We start from the raw sequence: 21,334 nt of genomic DNA on the forward strand, positions 1-21,334 counted from the left end.
TTTGGAGACTGAGCATCTGAATTGGAATCCCAGTTCTGCCACTTATCTCTTGTGTGACCATTGACAAATCACTTCCTCTTTCTGGGCCTCAGTTTCCTCTTTTGTAAAATGAAGGGAATGTACTAGATGGTCCCTTGATATCCTTTTTACTTCTAAATCCATGATCCCTGCTGACTTTTATAATCTGTGTTCTAATGTCCCAGCTGGGACATTCCACAATCTGTGTTCTAAGGTACTTCTGTATTCTCTATCTATCCCTTCAGCTGTGACATTCTATGTTCTAAGGTCTCACCTCCTCTGGCAGTACATGGTTTTATCTCCCTTGCAGCTCTGACATTCTAGGTGCCGAATCCTTTCGGGAAGGACATTCTGGGATCTAAAGTCCATCTCAGCGCTAGCTAGCATTCTCTGTTCTAAAGTTTCAAGCTGCTCTCCTAAACTATCTTCCAAAGTCCTCGTAGGTCTAATTGTCTGTGGTTCTGAAGTGTACTTTACCATCACAGGAGCCCACTGGAGCCCCACTGTATTCCACTCATTCTGGCCAACCATCAAAGTGACATCTTTTATACTAGTACACCCCCTTCTCCCAGGACAATCAGGGACTCTTTCAAGCTAGACTCCCTCCTGCCAATCAGGAAGCTGCCAGACTGTTGGCAGGCGTTTGTTGCTCCACCCACATTCCAACCAAATCACTGTCTTAACCTCTTTCTTCTCTTCCTCAGTGATGATGGGGTGATGGTAGTGTGAATGCCTCATAAAATAATAATTCTTCTTTCTATAGAAGGCTTACAAAGACCTTTCCTCTCAGCAAGGCTGTAAGGAGGATTATAGTTATTTTGTAGTTGAGGAAGACTAAAACTTCGGCCAGGAAAATGGGCAGGGTCTAAAAAGATGAAATTGACTAGGGATGAACGTAGCCTCATACTTGGGTTCAAGAAATTAACTTCGCAAGCATGAGATGCATGCGACAAAAGTTTATCTGAAAAAATGATCTAGGCCTTATAGTCATATGCCAAAACGATTATGGTGACTCCCAAAGCTCATGTAGTAACCTTGGTCTGCAACTTGTGGAAATGTGGTGTCCAGATTGAGGTTGCTGTGTCCTGCTCTACCAAAGCCAGACCTGATCTATCATACTGTGTCCAATTCTGGATGTTACACTGTAGGGAAGATGCTGACAAATGTTAGCATACCTGGGGAAGGTGGCCAAGAATGATTAGAGCTGGAAGGGACCTTAGGAATCATCTAGGCTAGGGCTTCTTAAACTTTTCCCAATAGAAACCCATTTTTGCCTGAGAAATTTTTATTCGACCCTGGGTATTGAGGTACATAAAATAGGTATACAAATCAAACGTTTACTGCCAAATTTTTCTCGATCCCCACATTCATTCAGTTACGTGACCCCAAATGGGGTTGAGGCCCACAGTTTAAGAAGCTTTGATCTAGGCCAACCCCCTCATTTAACCAAAGAGGAAACTGAGGGCCTCAGAGATGAAGTGATCTGCCCAAGGTCACATGGGTAGTAGGTAAGAGAGGCAGGATTGGAACCCAGGTTCTTTGACTCAAAAGCCAGTTCTTTCCCCACTGTACCAAGCCAGTTTGAAACTATGACTTGCAAGGATCATTGAAAGAACTGCTGATCTTTTTCTTCCCTCCTCCCGCTTTGGAAAAGAGAAGACTAATGAGGTATATGATTGAAGGGCTGTCATGAAGAACAAGGTTAAATTTATTCTGCTTGGCTGCAGGAAAACGAGAAATGGTTTTCAGTTGTAGGAGGGAAGATTTAAAGGGAGAACTCATGAACAATTTGATCCATATAAAAGTGGAACGGACTGCCTATGGAAGTAATGTGTGCCCATCCCCTGGGTTCCAGCAGCAGTGGGGTGACAGGTCATCAGCGCTATTGTATAGGGGATTTCCACCAAATTACAAGTTAATTTCTGAGGGCCCCTCTAACTTAGAAATTCTACATTCCTATGAAAACCAAAGAAAAAGAAGCAAAGGATTAGATTTTTGTGTAAGGTAGACAGCCTACCATGGTGCAGACAAGCTCTCTGTCCGCTGTTCCTACCTGCCTCTAGATTGGTTGGCTGACTTGATTGACTCTAAATTGTTGGCTGTGTAACTTTGGCAAAAGTAATTTTATCTCTCTGGGTCTAACTTACCTATAAAATAGGGGAGTTTGAATAGATGATCTCAGGGATCTTTTCTGGCTCAACCAATCAAATGATTTACGACAGGTTTTCTCAAAGCACATCCAATTGCCCAACCCATTTCCCAAGACACCTCCACCAAGGGTGGAGGTTACAAAGAAGTGGATTTTGCTCTTCTTATCTATAACATGGCAGAATTTGGCCAGACATTCTCAAAGGTGTCTTCTAGCCCAAAGAGTCTATGATGTTTCTGATTCATCTCCCAAAGATACAACCCAAGATCAAAGGGTGGAAGTGATGATGCAGCAGATTTTGGCTGGATGTAAGGAAGAGCCTAAAACTACCCAGAGATGGGACAAGCTGACTTCTGAGGACCCTGCCAGTTCTAGATTGATAACCCTATGAATCTCTCATAGCTTCAGATTCTTCATCTCTAAAAGGGGGGATAATCTTTCGCTGGGCAGCTAGGTGGAGCAGTGGATAGGGTGCCTAGCCTGAAGTCAGGAAGACTCAATTTCCTGAGTTCAAATCTAGCCAGCTGTGTGACCCTGGGCAAGTCATTAACCTTATTTGCCTCAATTTCCTCATTTGTAAAATGAGTCGGAGAAGGAAATGGCAAAACCACTCTAGTATCTTTGTCAAGAAAATCCCAAATGGGGTCACCAAGAATCAGACACGGTTGAAAAATGACTCAATGACAAAAATCTTTCTCTATTAAGAAGCAGCTAATGTGGTGAAGTGGACAGAGGGCTGAACTTGCAATCAGGAAGATCTGAATGGATCCATGCTTTGGAGATCACCTTAAGGATCCTGTCTAATTCTGGGGATCATATTCCATCGTCCCTGCTATGTACCAGGTGCTGGGGATCCAAGTTCAAAGGGAGATCATGCCCGCCCTCAAAGAGCTTCAAGTCCAAGAGGGGGAAACAGCCCAAATAGAGAAGGGGTGACCAGGGTTTAGGTCTAGTGAGTCACAGGGATGGTGAAGGGAGCTGTAGATGGTTCTACTATCAACTCCTTCCAGAAACAATGGTAATTAATGCTATTTCTTTTTTTCTATCAGAGTGAGAAGAGAAAAGGAAAGGGGGGTGGGGAGGTGGTATAACCTGTGAATGAGGCAGCAGAACAGGAGACAAGTTGGGGGAGGTGTTCAGGGATGGCTAGATGGAATGTAGTCTTGTCTGTACCAGCTGTACCTATTGTGTGCAGGAGCTGGGCACATACCAAGAGAGACAGCATTGTGGAGTACACTGTTTCTCAAACTGGGGTTTCACTCAACACAGTGATTCCAGTATCATTCTGTATCCAGGCAGCTGGGTGGTACAGTGGATACAGTGACAAACCTGGAACCAGGAAGACCTGAGTTCAAATCTAACCTCAGACACCACTAGTTGTGTGACCCTGGGCATGTCACATTGCCTCTTTTTGCTTCAGTTTCCTTAGCTGTAAAATGGGGATAATAATACAACCTGCCAGAGTTGTTGTGAGGATCAAATGATAATAATTGTAAGTGCTTATCATAGTGCCTGGCACATAGTAGATACTACATAATTATTAGTTATTATTGTTACTGTTATTATTATTATTATTAGCTATGAGGAATTCATGATTCCACAGCTTAGATCCATGCTTTTTGTGGGAGGGCTCAGTATGCTTGTGGATTGTGAATGTAAGAACTAGTTGGTTTGTGGCACACCTAGGGTCCATAGGAGGCACACCCCTTTGTGGGAAGAGAATTGCCTGGGGTTCTAGACCTGATTCTGCTGCTGATTGGCTGTGTGTCTACAGCTGTCTGGGAACCTTACTTTACTCATCCGTAAAATGTTGATAATAGTACCTGACCTGCTGAGCTCCCAGGGACTTCTTCCATTATAGAGCTAGGAAAGTGCTTCGGAAAGCATCAAACACAGAGATGTGAGAGGTCAGTCTTATTGACACAGCACTCACTCTCCTGGAGGTTCACAGGCAGCTGTCAAAGCAGCCCAGAGCTAGCTATCCACATGTCAGAACAAATAAGGCAGTCGACAAAGAGGAGCCAGATGGGGTGGGGGGAGGCAGAGGAGGGTGAGTCAGTCATAGCCCTTTTCATGAAGAAGTGGAAATCCCCACCCAATGGTCTGGCTGGAGGGAGGATGTTCCAGGAGATGAGGGAACTAGGATGGCTGGGCACTGCCTGGTGAGTGATGGAAGGGAGGGAGAGGAGTTCCAGGGCAGGCTAGGTTGGAGGAGAGAAGGTGAAATCCACAAGGAGACTGTACTGGATGCCAGAGACAGGAATGTCAGCCCTCCCCTCCTTGAAGTGCAACATTCTGACAGCTGCTTTCCTTCTGGATTCCTGCCTGGTGCCTTTCCCTCCCTCACCTGGGAATGATTCCTGTCTGACCTGGGCTGGAAGCCCAAAGAGCGCCCTCCCCTTTCCCTTCTTAATGATGAAAACATTGGAAGAGTTACCCAAGTCTTCCTGTCAGATGATCAAGCCTTGAATCTCCTTCATTCTGGTTACCATGGTTACAGTTGGTTAATTTTATATTAACACTAATAACCAATTAATGCTAATAACACAATTATACTATTTTATTGATACTTGTGTTTTTCTACAGCCATGTGGCTCTGGGCAAATCACCCAGACATTCTGTGCCTCAGTCTCCTCATCTGTAAAATGAAGGAGTTGGGTTCGATGGCTCCTTTCAGTCTTAAATCTATGCTCATAATTATTTGGCCTCTGTTGACCTCAGTTTCCTCACCTGTAAAAACAAGGGGGTTGGAATAGCTTCCCTTTAAGGTTCTTTCCCTTCTGTATCTATGATCTATGAGCCAATAAACTCCATCCCCTTCACCACACCCATGATATCTTCCCTTTAGAAAGTATTTAAACACAGCCTTTTGATGTAGGGCTTTGGCTGATAAAACGTGCAATAAATATTTCACAGGTACAATTTCCTAATAGAGAGGAAGGAAGCGTGTTTTAATGGCAGTCATCTGGAACTAGCTTTGGCCATTGTGCTTGAGCAGATTCCTGTGTGCATTAACTGTTATCTTCATTTCCATTTATTGTCATCCCTACCGCTTTCTGCCTTCTTGGTTCTATTTGCTTCCCTCCATATCACTCCATAGGAGAATTCCACATTGCTTCTTGGAGTCCTTCATGTTTGTGGTTTCTTAGCACACAATAGAGAAGATCATAGAGAAATGTAAATTTGATTTGTATTTTACATTTTTATTGGTTCTTAACATTTTTATATTGCCGTTATTTCCACGTGTCCCTCTCCCCTTACCTCCCCAGAATTCCAACCCTTATAACAAAGAAAAATCAAAAGAAGGGCCAGTGGGGAGGGAGAGTAGTTCAGCAAAGCTCACTAGTACATCAGCTAAGTATGAGCAGTACATCCATAGCCCCCAAATTCTGCAAAGGAGGGAGGGAGGTGATTTTTCTTCTCTCTTCTTCCAGATTAAGCTGGAGGAGCAGAAATCCTAGAACCAGAAAAGACCTTCAAGGTCATTGATTCCAATGATTTCATTTTCCATTGGAGGAATCTGAGGCCCAGAGAGGTTAAGTGACTTCTTAGGGTATGGTTTGTTCAGCCATTCTGTGATCCCTCAGCATCTTCATTTCCTAGGTTTTGCTACCACAGAAATCATTACTACCAACATGTGTTTGTATATGCAACTTTCCATTCTTCTATTGGTTTCTTAGGGTCAGGGAGTATGAAGAATGTAGTGACAATTCCAAAATTTTTCCCCCAGAAGGGTTAGACCAATCCATAGCTCTAAGGAAATTAGGATAATGGTAATATGCCTGTCTTCTCACAGCCCTCCTCCATGAACTTTCTCTGTCTTTTATGAGCTTGCCAATTTGAATTTAAGGGGTATGAGATGAAAACTCAGAATTGTTTTAATTAACATCTTTTTTGGGGGGACAGCTAGGTGGCACAGTGGATAAAGCACTAGCACTGGAGTCAAGAGGACCTGAGTTCAAATCCGACCTCAGACACTTGACATTAGCTATGTGACCCTGGGCAAGTCACTTAACCCACATTACCCAGCAACAAACAAACAAACAAACAAATAAATAATTAAATTCTTATTTGGGATTTGCAGCATTTTGGGGGGGGTACTTTTATTTGCTTCTATCTTTATCTTTTATATATATTTTTCAATATTATTGTAATTACTTTTGTGTATATATGTATAGGTACATACATATATGCACACACACATATACCACCGAATATATGTAATGTATATATGAATGCACACATTATATATGTGTTTGTATATATACACACACCTAGTGAATATGGTTTTCTGTGTTTCTCAAGGGAACATAAGGCTTTCCCCTTCACTGTATTCCAACTTACCCTGATAACACGAGCTGTCTATTAGGAGAAACTAGTGAAATGAGGCACTCTGGGGCAGCAAAAGGATCTACAGAAACATGTACTTTGTAGAAGAAATTCTTGGCCATCAGTCAGGGCCTAGAAGAGAACTTTGGAGTTTCAAGTACATTTAGGAGTTTTGTAGATGAAGAAAGAAAGGAAGGAAGGAAGAATAAATGAATGAATGAATGAATGATGAATGAAAGGCATTTATTTTGTACCTACCATCTATTCCCTACTGTCTGAGGAAGCATACTTAGAGACTTGCCTAAAGGCATTCAGCTAGTTAGCTGCCCAGGACCCAGCCTTCCCAACCCTTGGCCCAAGCTTGCTTTCTAATTAGCTTGTTTGTCTGGTTTCCAAAGTCCTAGCTGATTAGAAACAACAAATTACAAGGAGGTGATTGTCTGCTAGTGGCAGCCATAATGATGGAACGGAAATGATGCCTGGCCTGGGTGGAGATTAAAAAAAAAAAACAAATCAAAGGTTGACATGCTACGTCAGAAATTCCCAGAGTCTGGAACCCTTCAGAGTAGGGGCTCTTAGGCCACCTTATGTCAACAGACCCAGATGACACCACTCTGAATTGCATAGTAACTCCTGTTCCTAAGGATGACTGTCTCCACACAGATGCCCCCCTGCACCTCTGACTCCACGTGCCCAATGGTATTTGTCTTTCCTCCTAAAATATTTTCCCTCCCCAAGGCTCATTTGCTTGATGGCACCACCCTCCCCTTGGTCACCTGTTCCCCAAGCCATCTCATCTTGGACACTTTCCCTCTCTCCCCTGCCCCATGCTTCTCCTCTTTCCACAGTGACCATATCTGGTCACTAGCCAAAGTTGAGAGACGTACTTTGTAGTGGATGGAGAGCGAGAACTTGGAGGCAGGAACACCTGGGTTTGAATCTGGCCTCAAGACACTTACCAGCTGGGCAAGTCATTTACCTTTCTGGGCCTCCATCTCCTTATCTCTAAGGAGAGGGGGTTGAACTAGATGGCTTCTAAGGTCTTCAACTTTGAATCTAATCCTATTATAATGCCCATTCTACCTCCATAATGGGGGTTCTTAACCTGGGGTCTAAGAAGTCCATGAGGGGGCAGCTAGGTGGTGCAGAGGATAGGGCAGCCCTGGATTCAGGAGGACCTGAATTAAAATCCGGTCTCAGACACTTAATACTTACTAGCTGTGTGACCCTAGGCAAGTCACTTCACCCCAATTGCCTCACCAAAACAAAACAAAATAAAACAAAAGAAGGCCATGGATGAATGTAAGGGTGTCCATGACTCGGATGGGAAATAATGAGATCTTTATTTGAATATAATTGGTTTCTCTTATAATCCTGTGTATTTTATTTTATGCATTTGAGAACATTGGCCCATAGGCTTCACCAGACTGATGCCAAAGGGGTCCATGACCCCCCCAAATTTAACAACCCTTGTAATCCATTATTCTTGTATCTGCTTCATCTTCACTCAAAAGGCCACTGCTTCCATCCAGTCTCTTCTTTTCCCTCATCTGTACTCTTAGAATAGCCTCCTCACTTTCTTGCTTCCAGTCTTTCTTCCCTTTCCAATCTATGCTTAGCAGAGCTGCCAAATGAATCTTCCAAATGAACAAGCTGACCATGACATTCCTCTGCTTAGAAATCTTCAGTGATTCCCTATTGCTTCTAGGATAAAAATCTCAGCTAGTTAGCCTGATAGTTGGGCTTAATCGCCCAACCAACAAGCATTTATTAAGTGTGTACTGTGTACTGTGTACTGTGTACTGGCATTGAGATGCAATGACAAAAAAAAAAAATGAAACAGTCCCTAATTTCAAGGACATCTCAAGGTAAGACCAGGGAAGTTTCTGGAAGTTTAAGTCAGATGGTCTATAGGCCATTGTAGGGTTAAGAAAGTGGAGGACAGGATCATTGATGGCTCCTCAGAGTAGGTTTCCAGGGACAAACTTGGTACTCTTAGCTTCACCAACCTGCCCATTATTCCTAGTTGATGTGGGAGATGCCATCATCTCCACAGCAAGGGACTTCCTCAAAGCAGCACGGCTCGTTTGTTTTTCAGGGAGGGGACAAGTTTTCATTCTGGTCAGCCTGGTGGTTTCCCTATTTCTGGTATTCCAGGGAGAAGACACTAAGGATCGGTTGACAAATCAAATGTGTGGTTCATGGACATTTCCAGCAAAGTCAGCCAGAAGACTCATGTCCAGAGTGGAGACAGCCTTCCCCAAGTCTGAGCTGAGGGGTCTCCAAGAGCACTCTGCCTTCAAACTCCTCTGTGTTGAACTATTGTCTTTGTATTGATCATTAACACATGCATGTGTGCCTCAGAAAGGTCATCAACTTGAGGAGGAGGGCAGGGTCTTAATTTGATCTTTCTTTCTTTCTTTCTTTCTTTCTTTCTTTCTTTCTTTCTTTCTTTCTTTCTTTCTTTCTTTCTTTCTTTCTTTCTTTCTTTCTTTCTTTCCTTCTTTCTTTCCTTCTTTCTTTCTTTCTTTCTTTTCTTTCTTTCTTTTTTTAGTGAGGCAATGGGGGTTAAGTGACTTGCCCAGGGTCACACAGCTAGTAAGTGTCAAGTGTCTGAGGCCGGATTTGAACCCAGGTCCTCCTGACTTTGGGGCCGGTGCTCTATCCACTGCACCACCTAGCCGCCCCTTGATCTTTCTTTTAACCCCAATATCTTGCACTTAGCATTAACCCTAACTCTACAGCTGGAAGGATGCTTAGAGGTCATCTGGTCCAAACCCCTCATTTTACAGAGAAGGAAACCAAGGCCCAACGAGGGGGTGTGAATAGCTCGAGGTCTCATATGTAGGTGCCTGGGCTCACAGAGTGAGAGCTGGAAGGCTTGAGGTCAACTAGTCCAAACCAATCATTTTTATGAAGCAGGAAGGAAATGGAGGCTGGGAGGTGAGGGCACTTACCTGGGGTCACCCGGGTAGTAAGCACTGGAAGTGGGATTGGTAGGGTTCAGTAACTTTCTAAAATGCTCAGTTTTATTGGAGATCAAAGGAAGGCCCATCCATTGGGGAATGGCTAAACAAGCTGTGGTCTATGATGGTGATGGAATATGATTGTGCTATAGGAAATGACAAGCAGGATGGTTTCAGAAAGACCTGGAAAGACTTAGATGAACTGATGTATAGTGAAGTGAGCAGAACCAGGAGAACATTATGCACAGAGACAGCAATATTGTTTGATGAAGAACTGTGAATAACTCTACTATTCTCAGCAATACAATGATCCAAGACAATCCCAAAGGACTAATGAAGCATACAAGGAAAGAACTGATATTGGTTGAACACCGACTGAGGCATGCTATTTTTCACTTTTATTTTTTATTTTATTTAAGTTTTCTTGTACAAAATGACTAATATGGTAATGTTTTATATAATTGTACATGTATATCTGATTGCTTACCGCCTCAGGGAGGCTAGAGGGGAGGGAGGGAAGGAGGGATAAAAATTGGACTCTCAAAGTATAAATAAAAATGTTTATTACTTTAAAAAAATAAATAATAAATAAACATTAAAAAACAATTTAAAAAATGCTCAGTTTTGTATGGAAGCTGATGGTTGGTGGGAGAAGCTTGGGGGCTGGGATCCTCCGTGGATAGTAGCTAAAGGCCTTGGCATTTAGTAAGAGCCAAGTTGTTGAGAGGTTTGATACACAGCCAAGGCTGGCATGACCGGGTGACCCTTACAGGCCAGCTGAGTCCTCCTATGACCTTGGGTTGGTGCCTTTACCTTCACTCCCTATTCAGTAAATATCCATCAGAGGCTGCCTAGGTCCAATATGAGGTCCTGGATTGCACTTTGAGGGAGATAGAAAAATGCGCAGCATTGAGTCTGAGCTTTTGGAAGTGGGGTGGCATAGAAGGGAAAGTCACTGTTCTGGAATCAGAAAACCTGGGTCCGAATCCTGCCTCTGAAGCTTACAGCCTGAGTGACTTTGGGCACGCCACAATTTCCTCGTGCCTCAGATCCCTCATCTGTAAAACGAAGAGTTTGGACTAGGTGCCTCTGAGGTCCCTCCCAGACCTAGACAGTGTGGAGGAGAATGGCAGAAACCCCTAACAGAAGGATTGAGCAGTAGGAGGTGAGATGCTGGTGGCATCCCAGGTGCTGCCCCAGGGGAAGGTGTTGTCTTGAACCTCCAATTGTTTGGTTCTGTCTGTCTCTGGGTCTCTCAGGCACTAAGCTCCTTTAGTCAGCCTGATGCCAAGAAGGGGCCTTGCCTAGACCTCCCCAGTTGGCTCCTGCACAGCATCCTGAGTACCTTCCCCTCCTTGTTCTATCCCCAGGGAACTCTGGCTCCCAGTCTTTTGTCAGCATTAATTACAGAAACTAGCAGAGGACCCATGGGCCTGCTTCCTCCTGTGACTTTTTCCATCTCCCCCATTGCCTGTGGTGGCCCGGGTTCACCTTTGTTGGGTGCAGAACATTGCTCTGCCTTTGCCCATCTGGATGTCTTGTCTTTGTCATTCTCTCTCTGGCTTGCTTGTATGTAAGTTGGATGGCCGCTATGTAGCACAGAGCCCAGTGTAAAGAAGCATTATTACTGGGGCAGCTAGGTGGCGCAGTGGATAGAGCACCAGCCCTGGAGTCAGGAGGACCTGGGTTCAAATCCGGCCTCAGACACTTAACACTTACTAGCTGTGTGACCCTGGGCAAGTCACTTAACCCCAATTGCCTCACTAAAAAAAAAAAAAGAAGAAGCAGCAGCATTATTACTAAGGAGGTACTTAATACATTCTCTCCTTTCTTCCCTTCTTTGTTCCCTCCCTTCCCTGTCTCCCTCCCTCCTTCCTTCCTTCATTCTCCTCCCTCCCTTCTTTTCTTCTTTCTTCCTTTCCCTTTTTCCTTCCCCTTCCTCCTTCTTCCTTCTTCTTCCTCCTTCCTTCCTTTTCCAGCTTCCTTTCTCCCTTCTTTCCTCCCTTTCTTCCCTTCTCTCTCTTTCCCTTCTTCCTTCCTTCCTTCCTTCCTTCCTTCCTTCCTTCCTTCCTTCCTTCCTTCCTTCCTTCCTTCCTTCCTTCCTTCCTTCCTTCCTTCCTTCCTTCCTTCCTTCCTTCCTTCCTTCCTTCCTCCCCATCTCTCTCAACCTAATATCTACTTTCTTCATCCCATTCTGAGTGTAAGTTCAGAGTTATGGTCCTAAAGCCACGAGATGGACTTCAGCCATGTTGGTTGTCAGAACATTTGAGTTCCAAGCTCATTTCTGTTGGAAATACCCCAGTGGCCTGATTCAGTAACATCTGGCCTTGTAGGGCTCCTGAAAGCAAAAGTCCCATCCAATGAAGAAGGAAGCAGTGTGGTATGGTAGGAAGAGAAATGGTGCTGTGCTGGAGGCGAATCCATTAAAACTGCCTCTGACACTTGCCACCTGTGTGACCTTGTCACTGAATCTGTTCCTCGTCAATAAAATTAAGTGGCCTCTGAGATGCCTTCCAATCTCCTAGGATCCTATGGATTTGGCTTCAGGGGCCCCTTCTAGATTTAGATCCATGATCCTAAGGAAATGACGTCACAGTTTTAAAAGCTTGAAGAACAGGAGAGATAAACCGGAATTTTAATTTAATTTAATTTTAATGCATTGGCCAGACAGCTTCATTCCAAGCAGACCCTTGTCGTCAAATCACCCTTTTGAACATAAAACCCTGGTTGTTGGTACAAGCTAATTTATTAGAAAATGCTGGGTTTTGTATCTGTAAGAACTTGTTTTTATTATGAAAGAATTACAGAGCTAGAGACGGGAGCTTTTCTCTTCTTTCTGAATAATTCATTGATATGAGGGAGGGGGGATGGGGTGGGAGGCAGTCAGTGGTCCGAGGGAGGGGGGATGGGGTGGGAGGCAGTCAGTGGTCTGAGGGAGGGGGGATGGGGTGGGAGGCAGTCCACTGCTTGGGGAATGAGGTGGGCAGGCAGGTGTGCTGGTTTAAAGACAGAGCTGCAGGTGAGGGGCACACTTTTAAGCTGTTCCCTTGATGTAGCAGGTGGGAGAGCGGGTGTTTGCTTTGTTATTCCAGAGAATGCACCAAGAGTCCTCCCTTCATACTGAAGTGACCTCATTTTTGTTTTGTTTCTTTTTTCAGCAGGCAGAGGTGGAGCTGACTTCAGAGACTCATTGGGCAAAGCTTGGCAGAGACCAGTTAAATCCAACATACCTATCCCAGGCCTCCAGATGGTTGAAAGGTAAGCACCACCCCCATCATCCTGGTATGACTTAGAAGGGGAAGTGACTTGGCCAAGGTCACACAGTGACTCAACAGCAACACATGGATTAGAATTCATGCCTTCTTCCTCCTGGGCTCGTTTTCCTAATATATCAGGTGGGAATTTGGAATTCTCCAGCTCACAGGCTCCTCTCCTCTCCTTCCTTCTGCTTTCTTTTTCTTATCGATGCTGTGTGTGTATTAGTGCCACCTTCAGTTACCTTCCCCCATCTCCTCCCAACCAACCAAGTTATCAGTTAAGCATAATTCAGTATATTTGATCATGTGGAAAAACTTCCATCTGTTGGCCTGTTCTGGCCAGCTAGCAGAGGCAACAGGTGAGCCTTTCAGAGACGTTTCCAAGATGGTTTCTGGTTCAGTCCAGGCTTTGCCTTGGTTTAATTAGCCTGTCAGTTTGCAAAGGTGGCATTATGCCCAAGAAGGCTTTTTGTTTTTCTGTCCTGCCGTTTAAACTTTTTTTTTTTTGGACAGGGGCTTGGATTTTCCCAGCTCCCTCTGAAACCTGAAAGATGAGAGGCCTGAATGCGACCCTCTGGCAACAATGAGCCAGGTTTACAGGCCCCCAGCCTTTGATGCACCTGTTCTCCTAAGGAGATGGCCCTGGATTAAAGGGGCAGGCCCCAACACCTTATACTAGGAACCTGAAGATGAATAGAAGTAGAAAGCTGTGGCAATGACCAAGCAATCACTGGTCTTCCTCTTGCCCATTCTTTCATTGCTGAAACATAGGGTTTTCTTATTGGAGAGGGACAGAGAGAAAGAGAGAGCGAGTGAGAGAGAGTGAGAGCGAGAGCGAGAGAGAGAGCGAGAGAGAGAGAGAGAGAGAGAGAGCGAGAGAGAGAGATTAATTTACTTATTTGAGGAAACAGAGGTTCAGAGAAAGGAAGTGGCCTGTCCAAGGCCATACAGTCCCTTGATGCCCCAGCTGGGATTAGAATTCATCGATCTTCTTTCCCCAATCCAAAGGGTTTCCTATCTTATCAGGTAGGTATTTAGGATCCATTCTCCCTTCCTTCCTTCTCCAGAAAAAGTACCACTACAAATATTTTTGTGTCTATGGGACTCTTTTGGTTGAGAGGTATTTCACAAAATATCACATATGTAGAGTTGGAAAGAACCTTAGAGATCCTATAGTCCAATGAGATGAGGGAACTGAGAGTTAGAGGAAGAAAGTGAACATGAACTTAAGGGTCTACTATGTGCCAGGCAGTACAACAACTATGAATATTGTATTGCTGATCTTCACTACAACCATGTGAGGTAGGTGTTATTATGATTCCCATTTTACAGTTTGGGAAACTGAGGCAGACAGAGGTTAAGTGACCTGCCTAGGGTCACACAGCTATTAAGCGAGACTGGATTTGAACTCAGGTCTTCCTGACTTCAGGTCAGGTACTTCATACAGATCACACAGCAGGCTTGTGGCAGAGCTGGACCTGGGACTTAGGCTCTTTAATGACTGGTGCTTTTCCCACCATCTGACACCTGCTCCCATTGGCTATGCCTCTAGCTAAAAGAATTGGATTAAATTTGAAAGAAGAGGCAGCATGGCACAGTGGAAAGGGCATGGAATTTGGAGCCAGATGACCAAGATTTAAATCCTGGTTCTGGTACTTACTACCTGTGTGACCTTGGGTAAATAATTTCCCTTCTCTAGGCATTTTTTTTTTATCTTTAAAATGAAAGGATTGAACTAGATTCCCTTTTAAGATCTCTTCTAGTTCTAAATCTCCCGGCCCATGAACCTTCGAGCTTACTTATCACTAACTGTGTACCTGGAGTACTAGTCTATCAATCAGTGCATAAAACTGCCAATCCTGATAGTGACCTTACCCCAGTCCTGCCACTTGGCACTCAGTCATAGACTATTGGCTCTAGAAGGCACTTCAGAGGTCACCTGGTCCAGCCTCCTCATTTTACAAATGAGTAAATTGAGGCCCACAGAGAAGAAAGGACATTGCCAAGGTGAGACAGGTCATTAACGAGCAGAGCCATGATTCCAAACAGCATTCTTTGCTCTTTACCGTGTTGCCATAACAGTGGCATTTATGGGCTTGGTGACATCTCCTCCCAGGAGACTTTTCTAAGTGTGCTTGTGTAAGATCCTCATTACAAAGGCCAAGGAGAAAGTCCCCTTTGTGACTATTCGCATGGTTGCAGAGAGTTCCCCTTTCCTGACCAGTAGAGCCAATCATGTCTAGGCTTCAGTTCTTGGATTCTGAAAGGGCAGACCATCTTCTTTTGTCTCTGGCTGTGTCCTGCTCTCTGCCCATCACTTCTCTGGTAGCAGAGTTTTAGGACTAAACTCTGCTCAATTGTCCAGGTAACCAGAAGGGAAATTCTGAATGTGATGTTTGGGGCTGTCGGAAAATGGCAAAGGAAAGGTTGCAAGAAGGCTTAGTCCAAGGCTGAAGGAAGGTTCTTTGAAGGGAGGATAGAAATCTGACTGGAGAGGGGCCAGGAATCTTTGGAGATGGCCTTTGTCACTAGCTCTGGGATGTAACCAAGGTGGGGCGAATAGAACTTTGCTCTGCACGTGACTTAGTTTAGAGGGTCTCAGAAGCGGCTCTGGAACAGCTAGGGTACAGACCGCAGTGGACTGGGTGAAGGATAGAGCCACTCTAATCCTTGGACCTTCATCAGGGTCTGACAAAGGAAGAAACTGGAGCAGGCAGGCTCTTCTTTCCCCAGGCCATGTGGGTACCAACAGCATTAGCCCGTTGGTACCAACACTGGGGGCATGGCTACCCGAATGGAGCCCTTAGGGATGACATGAGTATGAGTCACAGAACTGTAGCATTTCCCAGTGGGAAGAGATCCCTGAGGCTACCTGTGTGCTTTCAAGCACTTTAAGATTTTTTTTTTTTAAGTCATGCTCTCCCTCCATCCTCTAGGATTTTCTTCTTTGGGCTCAACGTCCCATGTGACATTGACTTGTGGCTTGTCATTCTGATTGCATTCTTTTGCATGTTCTTTAGATTATCTGTGTGTATTCTAAAATGGAATGAAACCTGATATACTACCCATATGGACCAGCCTCTGCTTATTTGGGAAGTTATGACTCTTCATGCTCAAGATGGCATTAGCCTTTTTTAGCCATCATTTTCACCCTGGTGGAGCTTGTGGTCCACTAAGCCTCCCATGTCTTTTTTCCAGACAAACTGTTGACTAATGCCTCCTCCATCTTGTACTTGTGAGAGTAATTTCTTGGGTGCAAGACATAGAAGAGGGGGATCAAACATATGGAGAAGTGTGAGGTTAACTCACATGCAGTAGGAAGGTTAGTAGACTGTGGACTCCCCTGTCAGTGACACTGCTGGGCCAGAGGAGGAGAGGCTCAGATCACAGGACCTAAAAGCTGTGAAGTGGGGGCAAGGAGGCATATCTTATTGGTATCAGGGGTACCACTAGTTTCTACTCCTTTCTACCTCCAAAAAGACTGAGGGTCTGGGCCCTTTACCCTATAGCTGAGCCTTCTCAAGTTCAGGAGGAGAAATGGGTTCCCAGACTGCTTGTGGACATTGGGGAGACCACATGTGGTTCATGAGGATGCCCTCCTTTTTGTTGTCTTTTACCATTCACAGTGGCCACACATTTGTTTTGGCAAGGTCACTTGGATGAATAAGCTGTCTCTTCTACTGCCTTCTCACCTCAGTGGAGGATTCTGATTGCTGAGGAGAACTCTCATGGTTCATGTGCAACATACATTATTCATCCACTTTGCTTTTCCTGTATAGATGGCTAACCTAATATCTTTTAAATCGTTAAAGATTTTATTGACTTGGCTTTGTTTTGTTCCAGGGTGAAATGCTATTAGTACGATGTCACCTGTGAATGGGGGTGTTTGGAGAATGTCACCATGAATGAGGAATTCTTTTTCCATTTGGCCACTGTGCAGGACAGCCTCTGTGATATTGGTGAGCACCTTAAGTGAACTTGTGTCTTTGTTTTGTGTTTTGTTTGGGGTCAATTTTCAGTCAGTGAACCCTCTGTCATAGATGAAGTGGCAGCTTCCAGCATCTTGGAGACATTTTGTTTGAAGAGTGATGTTAAAGGTTTTCCTACCAAGCAAAAGGATTTTTAAAAGTAAACACTAAGAAGATATACTGGGGAATCTTATTTTTAGTTAATTACATGATTACAAAAATGTGGTCTGCAGAAGGAAATGATCACTGAAGGTCATCTGATTCTCTTTTCATGTTTTCATCAGGTATATCCTTAATTCCATTTAAATTCCATTAAAATTCCATTTTAAATATTTTATGGTTATGAAATAATAGAAACAATGTGAGAGTACTTGATGTCTTTTTTTCTTAAAAAAATCCCACCCCATATTTTATTGACTTTTTATACCACTTACTCCTTTACTTGTTTTATTCCTCTCACATTTTTGTAGTAAAGAGCCATCCTAAACAATAAAAAACCCAATAATGGGCCATTCTTTGTAATAAAGCAGAAAAGAGAGTTGAGCAAAACAAATTTTCATATCAAAAAGTCCAACATTATATGTGGTATTTCCCACTTATGGTGTGCAAAAATGTAAGGGGAAATGTATTATCATATATTTTTCTTTGGGGACGACCTTGGTCATTGTAATTTTGAAGCATTTCTGTTGATTGTTTTGCTGTTCTTTCTATTTAAGTTGTGGTATTCATTGCATATAGAATTTTCCTGGTTCTGTTCATTTCATTTTGAATAAATTCACATGACTTTCCTCTGTATTCATCATGTTCTTTATTTCCATTATACTAATGAGCCACAAATTAATTGAGTCATTCCCAATTGATGGATCTCTTCTTTGTCATTTTTTTTTTGCTACTGTGAAAAGTGCTACTCTATGTATTTTGATCATATATTTTGATGTATATTGTGTAACTTTTTGTTACTGACCTCCTTGGGATATATTCCTATCAGTGCAATATCTCTGATATAAAGAGCAGGATAATTCTGAATTGCTTTCCAATTCACAGCTCCATTGCTAATGCATTAATGTATCTATCACAGCCTCTCGCTTCCTGTCTTTTGTTAACTTGCCAGCTTTCTGGGTGTGAAATGCAACCTCAGAGTTGTTTTTATTTGCATATATTAGTGGTTAAAAAATAGAAAAGCAGAGCAACAGGACAAATTAGATAGAGAAGAATAAAAAATAATTGAATTCAATAACCAGTGTTTGCCCAGTATAAATCTGAAAACATAAATTGCCTGGGAAAGAAAAGAAATCCCTATTTGACAAGAATTACTGAGAAAACTGGAAAGCAGTCTGGCAGAAATAGGTTCAGAGCATCTTACACTATATACTACAATGAATAGCACTTGCATTGAGGGAGTTTGCATTCTTTTAGGTAAGATAATATATGTAGCAGGGGGCAGTTAGATGATGCAATGGATAAAGCACCGGCCCTGGATTCAGGAGGAACTGAATTCAAATCCAGCCTCAGATACTTACTAGCTGTGTGACCGTGGGCAAGTCACTTAACCCGCATTGCCCTGCCCACCCCACCCCCAAAGATAATATATGTAGCAGATGTAGTAGAGTTTTAGGTTCTCTCCAAATATCCTAGGTAGGGGTAAGTATCCTACCTGCTACAGGACCATTTTCCTTATTCAACCTCACCATAGGGTGTTTTTTGGTTTTTTGGTTTTTTGGTTTGTGGCATTGAGTTTTAAGTGACTTGCCCAGGGTCACATACCTAGTAAGTGTCAAATATTTGAGGTTGGATTTGAACTCAGGTCCTCCTGAATCCAGGGCTGGTGCTTTATCCACTGCGCCACCTAGCTGCCCCCTTCACCATAGGTTTTAAGACAATGGGATATTTTTTGAAATTTCTTCATAAATTACTAAAATTACTTCATCTCTCTAATTAATCAGTTCCAAGTCTCTACCTCAGTTTGTCACATACAATTTACGAATTAAAGAAACCACTTTCCTCCGTAAACTTTTGTTTATCTCTATATATGTTTAACCCTCTAATATCTTTATGTATAAACATCAAGGTTACTGGCTATATGTTTTATTAACAGCATAACCAGCAATAAAAGGAAGACATAATTATTTAAAATATATTAGCTCTGAGGAAGATCACAGCTAAAATAACCTATAGCCAATTTTAAAACTGTTCCTCATTTCTGGAAGCATAGTCTAACCATTCCATTCTCTCAGGATACCAACTAAAGTCTTTTCTTGAAAACTCCCTTCATGTTACCTTGCAAGATAAGGGGTGAAATGGTTCCTTCAGGAAAGAAATTCTCTCGATCCTAATTTTTTCCTGTGCCCCATTTTGACCTTCAGTTACACAAACAACTCTCCAAAATGTCTTCATTCTGTTGTCTTTTAAAGATACAGTAGCAGCATCTGTTGTCTCTGTGACAATCTATTGTTACATAGATGAGCTGGTGCTACATTATATGTATAAAAATATATGCAGAAATACAAGGTAAATTTTCCATAAGGGGACTGACTAGCTACTGTCAGGATCAGGCATGCAGAATATGAGCTGTTGTCGGGATCATGCAGGGCTACATGAAAAAGGTGATGCTTACCTGACTTGAAGGAAACTAGCAATTCTAAGTGGCAACTAGGTGGCCCCATAGTGCATAGAATGCTGGGTCTGGAGTCAGGAAGACTCATCTTCCTGAGTTCAAATCTTGCCTCAGACACTTAGCTGTGTGAGCCTGGGCAAGCCACTTAACCCTGTTTGCTTTAGTTTCTTCATCTGTAAAAGGAGCTGGAAAAGGAAATGGCAAACCACTGTAACAGAGTCATTAAGTTGGGCACGAACAAAATGACTAACCAATGGCAACAAGGAATTTTAAGAGGTGGAGAAAAGACAGGAGTATGTAATAGGTATGGGAAAATAGGCAATGTTTTTGTGATTCTGGACAAGCCCCTCATATTTGGGGGGTTCCAGGGAACTGTTTAAAAATATTGCCACAAAACAGGTGCCTGTCTACATTGATAGAGGGAGTTTGTCCACCAGAAGCCTTCTACTCTGAAATAAATGGGCTCATCCTTTGTCATTAGAAACTTTGGAAGCAGAACGCTAAGTTTTAAGAAGGCTCCAAAACTCCACCAGGAAGGAGATCTTAGGTCTGTGTTGTGAAGGCTCAGTTGTCTGCTTCTTCTATGATGACTCATGGTCAGGAGTAAAACAGCTGGGGGAACAAATGAGTCCTTGTTGATTGAACCATCAGGTGAAGAAAATGCTTCTCTGCCTGGTTCCTCCTATTATACTGGTTGTTTCTCAAATAGCTCTTTCTTTGGGCTAAAAATGCTTCTCTCCTTCCCCCCAATCTCCAAATATAAGTACCCCTTCCTAGGTGCTCTCAAGGGCAGGGGGGCAGAACAGATGTGGCACTCACAGCCACAATCTCAAGTATTCAACTGAAATATTGCATTAGCCGTGTGATCTCATGGGTCTGGTTGCCAGCAATGAGATCACAATTTATCCATGCCTGTGAGACTTTGGACCATGACCTCCCATCAGTTCTCCACAGGGGGTCCATCTAAATGTGCTGGAGGCCTTATACCACAAGGATATCAGTGGAGACCCCTGGCTGTTTACCTGTCACCCCTCACCTTTGTCAAGTGACCAGTTCATCTTCCCTTCCTACTGTACTTTGTCCTGATGGTATCTCATCCCTTATACATTGAGGCTTGCTCACGCCCACCATGTGTTGCCCCACGGACCTCTCTGTGCTATTCATTTACCTTATTTCCCCCTCAGAAATCTTTTATTAAGTGCCCACTTAATAGGCCTCAATACACCAAGCTGTTAGAGTTGTTGGAGATAGGAAGACAGAAAATAACCACATTTTAAAACAACAGTTTCTGCCCTCAAGGAACTTACATTGTCATGGGGGTGGGAAGGGGATATAAAACGTAAATAGAGGAGAGACAAGAACATTTGAGAAGTGAGAGAAAAGGGGGGTTTATTGGAGTCAGCTCTTGCCAGTTTACAAGAACTGATTTATTTTCAGTGTGCATACTTATACCTTGGAAGTTGGCAAAGCCTACAAATCAGAGCTCAATTTATTGTTTTGCTGTTGATTGTCTTAAGTGATGGAGAAAATGGTAATAATGCAGATTAAATTTTAAAGTGTATTGTGTGTACATATCACACCCCCCCCCCTCCAGGTTGTTAAACCTTTACCAGTTTGAAAGAACCCTCCCAATTAGGGGTTAATGGTAGTAGTGGTGATCAAATGCTTCCTGTAGGAAGTGGCACCTCCGTTAAGTAGTGAAGAAAGTTGAGAATTCTAAGAACTAGAGGAGAGGAGAGGAGAGTGAAGAGATTGCACTGCAGATGTGGGAGATGTCCTGTACAAAGGCATGAAGGTAGGAGATAGAATGAAGAGATTGGGGAAGAGCAAGTTAGTCCATTTGGCTGAAACATCGAGTACATAAAGGGACATAATGCTAAGTAAGTCTAGAAGGAGCAGGGCAGTAAAACCAGATTATGAATAACTGAATGCTAAGCAATAGGAAGCCGATGGACAGTCTTGGGTAGAAGAATGGCATGGTTAGACTTATCCTTGTAAGAATATTTTGGCAATTGTTGTTGGGCATATAGAAA

General features: G+C 43.2%; 1 protein-coding gene across 2 annotated transcripts in view; it reads left to right on the top strand.

The window, feature by feature from the left end:
• Nucleotides 1–21,334, top strand: part of ST6GAL1 (ST6 beta-galactoside alpha-2,6-sialyltransferase 1) — a 128,252-nt gene that overhangs the window by 14,212 nt on the left and 92,706 nt on the right. For both annotated transcript variants that reach the window (XM_044002103.1, XM_044002104.1), the window contains exons 2-3: nucleotides 12,621–12,720; nucleotides 16,563–16,678. In XM_044002103.1, coding sequence (XP_043858038.1) covers nucleotides 16,621–16,678 — 58 coding nt within the window. In that variant the 5' untranslated portion in view covers nucleotides 12,621–12,720; nucleotides 16,563–16,620. The remainder of the gene's footprint in view (nucleotides 1–12,620; nucleotides 12,721–16,562; nucleotides 16,679–21,334) is intronic.

Source organism: Dromiciops gliroides, chromosome 4, assembly GCF_019393635.1.
Source record: "Dromiciops gliroides isolate mDroGli1 chromosome 4, mDroGli1.pri, whole genome shotgun sequence".
In the NCBI taxonomy this organism is placed as follows: domain Eukaryota; kingdom Metazoa; phylum Chordata; class Mammalia; order Microbiotheria; family Microbiotheriidae; genus Dromiciops; species Dromiciops gliroides.